General features: G+C 42.1%; 1 protein-coding gene across 1 annotated transcript in view; it reads left to right on the forward strand.

Moving 5' to 3' along the window:
- Tbxas1 (thromboxane A synthase 1) overlaps nucleotides 1–13,018 on the forward strand; it is a 141,792-nt gene that overhangs the window by 49,552 nt on the left and 79,222 nt on the right. The window contains exon 4 of the mRNA XM_069997319.1: nucleotides 6,823–6,919. Within this exon, the coding sequence (XP_069853420.1) occupies nucleotides 6,823–6,919 (97 nt within the window). The remainder of the gene's footprint in view (nucleotides 1–6,822; nucleotides 6,920–13,018) is intronic.

Here is a 13,018-nt window from a genome sequence, read left to right on the forward strand (position 1 = left end):
TGTGCAGCTTAAATCTCTGCTCCTTCTGCACATAGATTCTCTCCATGTATTTGAAAAATGGCTACCATCTTCTATTTCCCATTGTGTAGCTCCAGAAGAAACAAAGAGCTTTTCACCCCAGCATCCAGGTACAAACCCCAATGAAGGATTCTGACTGACTCTAATTGGGTCATGTGTACAACTTTTAGACCAGTCATGGTTGCCCAGGAGACAGATGCTATATTGAGCCATGCTTGGATGGTGACTCCATCTCCATGACCAGTTCTCATCGATAGCTTCTTCAGAACTATTCAGAATGGGAGGATGGCTTCCCAAAGAGCACGGGCAGACGAACAGGATGCAATAATTTCAAGCATCCAAAAGAAAGGCTATGTATGCATAAGCCAAGCTTCATTGACATTCTTCTCTATTCAAGATCTTTCTAGGAGCCCCTCAAACTACAGATAAGCATTTTTATAAATATAAATTCACAAGATTGCCCAATTTACATGTAAAATGCGGCCAGTTTTCTCCTGAGGTTCATAAACCAGCACTGAAGCAATTCTGAAGGAATTGTTTCAAAATTGTTTTTAGCATTAGCAATATTACTAGGAAGAAGTAGAAAGGCTCCCAAGGTGACTACTTTGGAAGGACAACTTGGATCAGAATATGAAAGTATTATTTTGTTTTATTTTTAAATCCAAATTGTGTGCAAAACTATTTGGACTAATAATAAAATCAATACAAAATATCACCTCAATATCTGTGCATCCCATAATGAAACTGCTTTTCATTCATATCTAAGAATTTAGGGCTTCTGATATAGTGACCTTACCTGTAATCCCAGCTACTCAGGGGGTGGAGATTGAGAGGATCATGGTCTGAGGCCAGTCAAGACAAAAAGCAGGAGATGCTTATCAAAAATAAATAAATAAAGCAAAAGGAGCTGGAGTAATAGCTCGAACAGTACAGTCCCTGCCTAGTACAAGGCACTGAGTTCAAAACCCCGTTGTTACCCCCCCAAAAAAATTTTTTTAAAGCATTTAGGGAAATAAGAATGGCTGAAAATGGCTGGGAATGTAGCTTAGTGGTAGAGTGCATGAAGCTCTGGGTTCAATTCCTCAGTACCACATTATCAGAAAAAGCTGGAAGTGGTGTTGTGGCTCAAGTAGTAGAGTGCTAGTCTTGAGCAAAAGAAGCTCAGGGATAGTGCCCAGTCCCTGAGTTCAAAACTGACAAAAAAATGGCTGAGAACCTTGGTTAAATATTTGTCAGGTTTTTACTGTCAGTCACATCAGGACCCCTTGGGAGCTTGTTAAAATAAGAGGTGACCACTGAGATTCTGGTCTGGGGAGCTTGGGTGGGGCCAGGCACTATTATTTCCTGAGTAAGCAACAACAACAACAACAACAACAACAAACTACTTGTTTTTGACCAACTGCTATGGCTCAAAGTCACTGTCCTAGGAAAGCCAGCATTGGTCAGTGTATAACTAGATCTTGCAAGAGAATCTTGAGTGTCAGTTCAAATGTCGGTTTCTGGTTCCACTCAGGCCTGGTAGATCTGATAACTAGATAAGGGTGTGACTTGACTAAGCTTCTGGGAGACTTGTTAAAAGCCACTTATATTTTGAAATAATTATACTCATTGGAAAAAATGTAAAAGGACATCCTGTGAACTCTTCATCCAGCTTTCCCCAGTAGTAATCTCCTGGTAAAACCGTGGTGTATTATCAAAACCAAGAAGTTAACATTGGTTCATACACAGAGTGTATTCAGACTTTATTCAGGTCTATATGTACTTGTGTGTGTGCACATGTATGAGTGTGTGTGTGTGTGTGTGTGTGTGTGTGTGTGTGTGTGTGTGTAGAGTACCTATGGCATGTGTCTGTCTCTCTGCTTGTACCACACAGTCTTGGCTACTATAGTCAAATCTTGGGGATCATTTTCTCTGATCCCACCTGCTCTAGTTTTATATTAGTAAGATTTAGTTAGTTATTCTAAGTCCTTTCTCTTTCCATATAAATTTTAAAGCTTGTCTATATCTCAAAAATCCTTGCTGAGAATTTGGTTGGAATTGCCTTACACCTATAGGCCACTTTGTCATCTTTAAAGCATCATTGAATCCAAGAATACGCTACATCTCTCCATTTCCTTAGGACTTATCTAATTTCTTTCATCAATGTGGTAAATGGTATTCCGTTTTAATTTTGGCTTCCACCTGTCATTGTAGTATATGGAAAAGTTGCCAGACATGGCAGCCCATGTCTGTAAATTGGGAAGTGGAGGCAGGAGAATCATTATTCAAGGCCAACTCCGCAAAAGTTAGCAAGATCTTATCTCAAAAGGAAGATATAAACAAAAGGACTGGGAGGATGGCTCAGGTAGCAGCGTACTTGCCTAATGTACACAAACCTGTGTTCAATCCCTTGCAGTAGAAAAGAAATGCTATTGATTTTTTTTCATATATTGATCTTGAATCTTGCTACCTTTGTACTATTCCTTAGTATATTCTCTGTGGACAATCATGTTATGAAAATAGAGACAATTTTTAATTCCTTTGCAATCTATATGCTTCTGAATTCTATTTCTTGCCTTATTGTACTGGCAAGCATTTCTGGTATGAAGTACTTCCCAGTATGGGAAAAGCATTCTTTCCAGTGTTGCACCACTAATTGTGATGTTAGCTGTAGAGTTTTGTAGCTTTTCCTTACAAGCTGGAGAAGTTTTCCACTGAGCCCTTACCATTTTACCGTGAGCAAGTACTGGGTTTTGTCAAATGATATGATCACATTTTTTTGCACTTTTATGGAAATTAATATGATAGATTAGATGAATGCTTTTTAAAATAATTGAAGCTGAAAAAAACTTTGCATATCTAGTATAAGTGGTTATGGTGGATAAGTCTTTTTACACATGGCTAGCTCTCATGTGTTTAGTGTCCAGGATGTGAGACATGCTGATCTGTGCTTTTCTTGTTTGTATCATCTTCACCTGGCTTTGATATCAAGATAATAGTAGCCTCACACAGAGTCCAGAAGTGTCTCCTCCTCTTTTCCCTTCTGAAGGAGATTGTATGAAGTTCTTACTAGTTCTTCAAGTGCTCTGTACTAAAGTGAAACACTGCAATCATCTGGACCTGAAGAAGTCTTTTTCGGGAAATTTTAAACTGAATTCAGATTTTATGTTCATAGGATTATTCAGATTATGTTCATTTTGGCTGAGCTTTAGTCATCTTGGATTTTTTTTGGTTGGTCATGGGGCCTGAACTCTTGGCCTAGGTGCTTTCCCTCAGCTATTCAGCTCAAGGCTAGCACTTTACCACTTGAGAGACAATGCCACTTGCAGCTTTTTCTGCTTATGTGGTGCTGAGGAATTGAACCCAGGGCCTCATGCATGCAAGGCAAGCACTCTACCACTGAGCCACCTTCCCAGCCCCTCCTCTTGGATTTTCAAGAAGGTGTTCTATTTCTAGTTTTCAGAAGCAACAGGCAACATGGTTTGTAGTGGTCCCTACTAAATCTACAGAGATGATCTCTTTGTTTCTGATAATGGTCATTTCTATCTTTTCTCTTTTCATCTTTGTTAATATTGCTAGAAATTTATTGATTTTACTGATTTTTCTCCTGAGAGTCACTTTAAAGTCACTTTAAAATTATCTATTTATCTACCTATCTATCTAAATTGGTAGTACTGGGGTTTGAACCTAGGACCTGTGCTTGCCAGGCAAGTGCTCTACCATTTGAGCCATACCCAAGCCCTTTTTGCTTTTAGTTTGCTTTTCAAATAGAGTCTTATACCAAGCTGACCTCATATATCAATCCTTCTATATTCACCTCCTGAGTAGCTGGGATCACAAGTATGTACCCCACCATGACCAGCTTCTTTCTGAAATAGGGTCTTGCTAACTTTTGCCTGGGGTTCCCTCCAATCATGATAATCCTATTGTCACCTTCCAAATATTGAGATTACAGATATGAGCCACCACATCCAGCACAATTATATTTCTATTGTTTTCTGTTTCCACTTTATTGCTGTCTGCTCATATCATTCTTTCCTTCTTTCTACATAGTTTGGGTTTTTTGCTCTAGTTTTTTTCTAGTTCCTTGAAGTAGGAAAATAGATTATTCATTAAGATCTTTTGTAAGCTAGTGTTCAGTGTCATGAATTTCTCCCTTAGCATTGGCTTCAGCTGCAACTCCATACCACATTGTGTCATGTTGTTACTTCACTATTGTATCACATACATATTTATAGTAATATATGCATATATATTCCTTTAATCCCTTATTTCTTGTTTTAGCTTTCTTGCCATCTTATGGGTTAATCATTTTACCTTCTTATGGGTTACTTAGACATTAGTGTTCAATTTCTGACTTACTAAAACTTTTTTTTTGGTCGGTTGTGGGGCTTACACTCTGGGCCTGGGCACTGGCCCTCAGCTCTTCAGCTCAAGGCTAGTGCTCTACCACTTGAGCCACAGTGCCAGTTCTGGTTTTCTGGCGGTTTATTGGAGATAAGAGTCTCTCAGACTTTCCTGCCTGGGTTGGCTTTGAACCATAATCCTCAGATCTCAGCCTTCTGAGTAATTAGGATAACAGGTGTGACTCACCAGTGCCTGGTTTATTAAAACTTTTATATATCCCTTTGTGCAACTTTCTCAGCGGCTGCATAAATATACTTACATAATTTATCATAGTCAATGAATAAGTATGCCTTACCATTCCACGTGATATGTAGAAGCTTTCCATTTTGGTTCCTCTACCTCTTTACTTTTAAATACAATTATACAAGTATTCCTTTAAGTACCTTTGTCACATCAGATGGGGTAGTAATTTTTGCTTCAGTCATCAAGGACAATTTAAGAGTTTCGTGAGAAGGATAATCTATCATTTTTATCTATTCCTTAGTTCTTCTTTTCTGAAGTCCTAAACTTGCTTCTGCTTTTCATTTCCCTTTAGCTTTCCTATAAGAGTACTAGTGGCTCATGCCTATACTCGTAGCTACTCAGAAGGCTGAGATCTGACAATTACAGTTCAGAGGCAGCCCAGGCAACAAATCCACTAGACTCTTTTCCTCAATTAACAAGCAAAAAGTTGGAATGGAAACATAGCTCAAGTGGTAGAGTACCATGTAAGCAAAAAAGGCAAGCAAAAGCATGAGACTCTGCGTTCAAAACATGGTTCTAGCACAAAAAATGAAGTAAGATCAATCAGTGATAAGTTCTCTTAGCTCTTCCTCATGTTATTATGCTATTATTTTCCTGAAAGTTACATTTACCAAACAACTTGTGATTGAGGGTTGTTTACTTTCAGTACTTAGAAAATGTACTACTTCCTCCTGGCCTCCATAGTTTCAGGTGGGAAATCTGCTGTCTCTTGTATTGTTGTTACCCATAAGTAATCCATAAATTTTCTCTGGCTATTTTCAGATGACTAATTTATTTTTTAGTTTAGGTTTCAGAAGTTTAATTATGATGTGTTTTGGAGTGGAGTTCTTTGATTTACTCTATTTGAGGCTCACTTAGCGTGTTAAATCTGGGGAGATTTTTAGCTCTTACTTCTTAGAACTCAAGTGACTTTGAAGTTCATTTTACTCAGAGTAGGGTTCAGAAGCTCCAGAATCCTTCAAATGGTACACAGAATACTGTAAGCTGCTCATCTTTCTTAAGAAAATTCCCAAGACATTCCATACTTGCTGTAAGGTTTAAAAAAAAAGTGAAAAGAAACTAATTGTATCTTCTCTTCCCTTGTACCACATCTGCTAAATTTCAGTGGTCCAAATATATCATCAATAGTTTTAGAAAGTATGATCATTCAAGTGAATATTTTCTGATTTCCTAATAAGTTGCAGATAAATACATTTTAATTTTTCCTTAGTGAGAAGGTGAAGAATTCAACATAAAATCAACATCATTTCTGGCTTAGGAAAAGTCCTGAGTAAGAAGGCTTCTGGAAAGGCAGTTCTAATGGATGCCTTTCCCCTTCCAACTTGCTCTCTGCTTGTAGACTAGGTAGGAATGTGCGGTACGTGGTGAGCCCATCCATCCTTACAATGTTCTGCCCAGTTGCTCATCAGCCACTCATTGTGCTCCCTGGGAAGGCTTGGCCTTGCCAGTGTGCAGGATGTCTCCTCTGCCTGCCACACTCTCATCTCTTCTGGACTAATTCCACCCATTGTCAGAAATGTGTTTGGGTTACATTGTCTCTAGGAAGTTTCATTTTCTCTGCTCCGAGCATTAAGTCGAGCCCTCCAATGTGATTTCCTCTTGGTCCCTCCTCTCAGACCATGAGAGCCTTGAAGGTTAGAATGGGGTCTTGGTTGCTTTAGGCCCCAGTATGGTCATAAACAGAAGCTCTGTATATAAGCACTGTCCCTTGTCATAGCTCACCACCACCAGCTCTCTGGCCGAGCCTTTCCTCCATTTCTTTCTTCACTCCCTGAGTATCTGCTAAGCTTCTTCATAGGAAGTTGGGGAAAGTAGATGCCCAGGCTTTCCCCAGTGGTTTAAATAATCTTGTCCTCACAAACATCCATTTATTCATTTGCTCTAGGCTATTTTAGGTGATTGCTCTTCAGTTGATGGAATGCCTACCTTATGGACTCCTTGCAATTACATTAGTGTCTGAGTCTCCAGGGCAGGGGAAAGAATTTGATGTAAGCTCCCCATCGTACCATTGGGTCCATGAGACATGGTTTCTTCATCTTTTCTACATCTTTACTTCAGATTTTTTTAGTCTTTATTCTAATCTAAGCTGCCCCCATAGTTTTTTGGGGGGGAGGAGAGTTGAAAAGCAAGATGAATAAAGGCAACTTGTCTTAGTCTTCTTTTCATTGCTCCCAGGTACTATCTTGGTCGTCAGATGTATATTGTCATCTCTGAGCCGGACATGATCAAGCAAGTGCTGGTTGAGAACTTCAGTAACTTTACCAACAGAATGGTATGTAGTCTTCTTTCTGTGTGGTGCTTTAGCTTCCTTCTTTTCTCTTTCTTTTCCTTCTTCCTTCTTTCTTCCCTCCCTCCTTCAGTCCCTTTCTTCCTTCCTTCCTCCCTCCCTCCCTTCCTTCTTCCCTCCCTTCCTTCCTCCCTTCCTTCCTCCCTTCCTTCCTTCCTTTCTTCCTTCCTTCCTTCTTTTCTCCTCCTCCTCCTCTCTCTCTCTCTCTCTCTCTATCTCCACACACACACACACACACACACACACACACACACACACACATTTACACTGATACTGAGGCTTAAATTCAGGGCCTCACACTCTTGCTCACTCGTCTTGCTTGCTCACGGCTGATACTTTACTACTTGAGCCACATCTTCAGTCCAGCATTTTGCTTGTTAATTGGAGTTATCCTCTTGTAGGCTTTTCTGCCTAGGCTGGCTTCAAACCACAATCCTCCAGATCTCAGCCTTCTGAGTAGCTAGGATTCTGTGTGTGGATTCTAAGTGAAAAGAGGCTGCCAGGCTATGTAAGAGGGGAGGGGAGGGATTCTCTTATCAGCTTGAGGACCAATTCCATTCAAACTTGAGCTCCTCAGTAAACTTCCACTTTCAAAAGAAATATATGGGGCTGCTATAGAAAGGTGCCCATTCAAGAAACACTTTCAAGAAAGCTAGAGTACCAGATAATTCAGCATCAGGAAAGATGCTAAAACCAAGGAGATTTCTTAAAGCTGTGTTCAAAGCTCTAGAGATCTTAGACTGCACAGACCACATGTTAAGAAATACCATGCAAGGCTAACAAATACCAGTATGAAAGCAAAATTCTGAGGATCTTATATTTACATCTTTCCCAGAAAGTATAAAAGTATTAAGGCTGGAAAGGGAAGAAAAACAACATTTGTAGGGAAATCTGTGAGAGGCTCTTTATGTCAGTTCAAGGCTCCAGCCTACTAAAGGATGTATATGGTTTAGAGAAGTACATTTCCTTCTTTTTATCTTTGATGAAAAAAAAATTCTCAAAGAATGGGATTGAGGCCAGAAAATGGTCAATGTTGGTGTTGTTAGTATTTTTCAAAAGGGAGAGAGAATTTCTCACAGAGAACTTCAACAACCTCATGATCATTGTTGGAAAAAGTTTAAAGAATTAATAAACAAAAGCTGTGAGCATTTAATCATTGTGCCAACCATTTTTCTTTGGGTCAAATTAAACTCCCCTTTCCATTCTTTGAGGGGCCGAATGCATTTCTCCTTTTGTTGATTATTGGGCTACAGGCCAGGCTCTATCTAGGTGTTAATGGTGAAGAAAGAAAAGGCTCAGTCTTGATCTCACGCTCACGCGTGAGGGAGGGAGGCAGACCGGTGGGAACTCGCACAGCACAGAATGGAGAAGCTCCTGCAATGGAAACTCGTACCATCCAGATGTGCACAGGGGAAGGGCTGGTTGTCTGTGCAATCATGTGACCTGAGTTTTAAAGAATTCATAAGCATCAAGGCTGAGCGCAGTGGCTCATGTCTGTAATCTCATCTACTTGGGAGGCAGAAATCAAGAGGACTGAGGTTCTAGGCCATCTCTGACCAAAAATGTTAGCAAGACCCCATTTTAACAAACTAGGTATGGGGGTCTGTGCCTGTCATTCCCAGCTACACAAGAGGCAGAGGTAGGAAGAGCACAGTCCAAGTAAGCCTTAGACAAACAATAAGACCCCAGATGCAAAACAAAGCAAATAATGTAGGTGTAGCTTAAGTTGTAAAGCCCCTGCCTAAAAAGCATGAGGCCCAGTACTACCAAAGGAGGGAAGGAAAAATGGGAGGGAGGGAAGGAGGGAGAGAGAGAAAGAGGGAAGGAAGGAAGAAGGAATAGGGGTCTTTGTGTATTCTCCTGCTTGAGCCATCCAGACTTCTTTTTTGTAAGATTCTCTGACACTAGGACAATCACTGCCTTCCAGACAAGGAAACTTAGGTCCAGGACACTACATGACCACAGACTGAGTGGAAGGAGACCAAGTCCACACACCCTTCCCAGCCCAGAGCTCCTTTGACTGGGCTACCACCACAGCAGCCTCGGGACCTATCTAGGTGACCAGGTTTAATGGAGATCATTTGCCACTCGCCATTTGTCTGCCCTCCTTCATTTCTTCCAGCCAAGTCCTTGAGTCCAGGGTCTCAACCTCCGTGAGGTTGGTACCAATTTCCCTTCTCTTCCACTCCCACAGAGGAGTCAGCATTTTGCACCTGAGTTCCCCAAACAGGACTTCAGGACTCTGTAACTCAGACCTAGGCTGTGTGTCCTGATGAAGGGTCCAGACTCTCCATTCTCCCCCCAACTTGTTCTAGAGAGCTTGAACCCAGTACCTTTGTACACGCTGACAGTCCTCAGACCACCAGACAACCTCACAATGACTCAATTGTTTATTAGCAGCGTGAAATTGAGCAAACTTCTTCATCAAGCTCCTATTCCTCCTCCGGAAAAGGGTTCTGTGCTCTACCTGCCTGGAATGGGCCACACGGTCACACCTGTAGGCCAGGCCCTGTACAATGGTGGGCAGTTGAGAGATGCTGTGAACATCTGATCTGAGCAAGAAAATCTTTTACCTCTCCACATCTGTTCAGATCCTAGGCTTGAACTCAGGGTTTCACTCTTCCTAAGCAAATCCTCTACTACTTAAGCCATGTCTCCAGCCCTTTTGTGCTTTTGTTATGTTTCAGATAGGACTTTGCATTCCCGCCACCCCCCACTCCCATGGGGCCAGCCTGGATTACAATCCTCCTATCTACTCCTCTACCTCGAACCACCTGAGCCTGCCACATCATTTGACATATTGCTTAAGATGGGGTCCTGGGCTGACCTTGAACCGTGATCCCCTTGACCTCCGCCTCCCTAGTAGTCTATTGGCTGAGATGACTTCTTGCAAACATTTTGCCCAGGCTAGCTTCCCACTGTGATCCTTCTAATCTTTGCCTCTCTAGTAACTGGAATTATAGGCATATGCCACCATACCTGGCCTATTCTTTAAGGCTTTCTTCAGCTTCTGCCTCTTCCAGGAAGTCTTCCCTGCCTCCATCCACATTCACTTTTCCTCCCCACTGAACTTTCTCCTCTCACTTACCTGCGTGGCTCATTCATTCAAGGGGTCCCATTGTGCTCTCTACTATTGACAGTAAAGGATCACATGGGTTTGGTCCTCACTGAATTCTTAGTTCTTTGGGGCTAGGAACTGCTACTTCCTTTTTTATGCCACAGTCCCTCTTATACTTTCTACTTCCTTTTTATACCATGAGCCAAAGATAGAATGATCATTCAGACTCCAAAGGGGATTGAATCTCCAGCAACTTGACATTCTCTCCAGAAGTGAGTGACTCTTGGTCCCGGAGATTCTGTGCCTACCTCTTCTTCACTTCTTCCTTCACGATGTGGAAAGGGACTCTGTGGGGCTTAAATGTTAGAGCACCAAACTGGTAAGCACTAAGTCCTGAGTTCAGATCTCAGCAACACACACACACACAAATAAGAAAAGAATGGGAGAGAAGAAAGAAAAGAGTAAGTCAACATAAAAGGAAAGGAAAGAAAGAGAAAAAAAGAAATGAGAAAAGAAAAAAGAGGAAAGTGCCGTTTAGGTCTCTAGGAAACCCTAGCTTATCCTTTAACATCTGGGAGTATCTCCACTTGGCTTTGTTTATGGCTTTGAAGCCACTTCCATATTCATGATTTAAAATCTAAAAAAAACACCCAGCCCCCAGTAACTCAATTCTTTCAAAGAAGTCACTAGAGTAAGGTTTTCTCCCAAGTTTTTGAAAGTCAAATGAACCTGGGCTTCCGAGAATTCCGGATTAGCCAGGCCTGGTTTCCCCTTTTTGACTCCACGCTGCTATTTTCCATCTAACAAGCCGTTTACTAAATGTTCAGTGAGTCCTCATATCAGACATTGGCTCAGTAAACATTAAACACTTACTCCATGCTAGCAAACTCCAAATGGTCCCTGGTGGCACAGAAATATGACTTTGATGCATGAAGTGGGAAGGAACTTAAATAACACATAGTTTCATTGTTCATCAATAGAGCTTGCTCTGAGCACAGATCCAGGTCTAAGTTATGGGTTTGAGTGAGAGAATACTGATGGGAGGTGCGGTGAAGCACCCCCACTAACGTTGGGAGAGGACTCTGACTTTCATCAGTACTGAGAAAGCATTTGAATTTCAAAATCATTGAAGGAAATGTTTATTTTTTCCCATTCACATTTTTTTAAGACACTTAAGCCCATATAGCTTCTCTCTCTTTTTTTAAATGCTCATTTCCTGTATGGACTTCCTGGACTACTGTTGGTGCCTTCAGTCCTTCCAGAAGTTTCTCTATGTTTGTGCAGCCATTGTTTACCATTATAACTTAATCTTAGCATTTCAAGAATGTCAATTGCCCCAGAACCTTGGCCTGTGAGTTTTTTTTAATTAGTGTGAATTTGTTCTTCTTGGTTATGATACTCATAAGTCATGAGGTTGGCTTTAAAAAAAAAATCTGTGGAAGCCGGGCGCCGGTGGCTCACGCCTGTAATCCTAGCTACTCAGGAGGCTGAGAGCTGAGGATCGCGGTTCAAAGCCAGCCCGGGCAGGAAAGTTTGTGAGACTCTTATCTCCAATAAACCGCTAGAAAACTGGAAGTGGTGCTGTGGCTCAAGCGGTAGAGCACTCGCCTTGAGCTGAAGAGCACAAAGACAGCGCCCAAGCCCAGAGTTCAGGCCCCACGACCTACAAAAAAATATATATATTTCTGTGGAAACTGGGTCTACATGACTCAGTAGTAACGGTCCTACACAGTGCTTGAACTTACTGTTGGCCTGGAGTTGGGGAAGCTGGGGAGAAGGGGTCATGAGAGGCAGGCTGTTCTTTAGCCTATGGTCCAGTTGGATGGGGACATGGGAGAGATAGGCCAAATCACACAACATGGCACTTCAGAGATAGTTTTAGTCCAAAATGGTGGGTGGGCAGAACCAACAGGATGCAGCTCCCAGCTCTGCTGCTTGGAAGTGAAGCAGGTGGAGTTCCCAATGTGTGCAGAGAAGAGGCACCAACCCCCAGGTCCTCATGAGCTGCCCAGAGGTCAGCTCTCCACAGACAGTGGGCCACACCATTGACTCACAAATGTCACATGAAAGCCATGTGAGAGATTTGGCGAGTGATTTTATCCAGTACCATAAAACCTCAAGGGTCAGCCTCTCAAAGAGAGCAGCATCTACTTGCATGGTGGGCGGAATTGTAAGGATGAGTCACATGAACCCATGACCTCCTTGGGCCTGGTCACATGACTCAGCATTGAGGCACAGGAGTTACTGGAAGTCTTAGTCCCTGGCACCTTCAGCAATGCCAATCCATCTCTGACTACACTGGCTCACCACAGTTCATTGACAAGGAGCACCCTATCCAGAGCTACAGGAAGATTAGCCCCGGCCCAGGGCCTCGGGGACCCTCCTGCTGATATGTACTGAGAAGATAAGGTCACCACGGCAAGTTTGTCATACCCCCTTTCAACTTGTCCCTGCCACCAACAGACTTTTGAAAATCTGTTCATCTAGATCTCCAGGTAACCTCTTTAGCCCCTACATGAACACATCCTGACACATCTGTAGTGTGTGCAGTGAAGATTCATGTGTGCGGATGGTGGACGTGCATTCCCCAGGGAAGCCCGCCTTCCTTCAGTTGAACTTGGCAAGTGATGTTGTCATGGTTTCAGGCAATGCTAGAGTTTGAACTTAGAGCCTCACACTTGCTAGGCAGGCTCTCTACTGCTGAGCCACTCCTCCGGCCCATTTTTTAAGAACAATTTTTATTCTCTTTAAGTAGTTGTACAAAGGGGTTACCATTCAACATAGCAGTGTATGAGTACAATGCATCTGAATGAGTATCTCCCATTCATCATTCTCTACCCCATCCATCCCCTCAATTTTCCTAGTTTCATAGGGAATGGTATGATTCCAGCTCCTTTTTGCACTGATTATTTTGAGCTAGGTCTTGCTTTTTTTTTGCCTGGGCTGACATACGGATCATGATCCACCTATTTTAGGACCCCTGTTATACTGGAAAGACAGGCTTACTCCACCATGCTCATCCCATG

Source organism: Dipodomys merriami, unplaced genomic scaffold (genome assembly GCF_024711535.1).
Source record: "Dipodomys merriami isolate MVZ:Mamm:240054 unplaced genomic scaffold, mDipMer1.0.p SCAF_5, whole genome shotgun sequence".
Lineage (NCBI taxonomy): Eukaryota > Metazoa > Chordata > Mammalia > Rodentia > Heteromyidae > Dipodomys > Dipodomys merriami.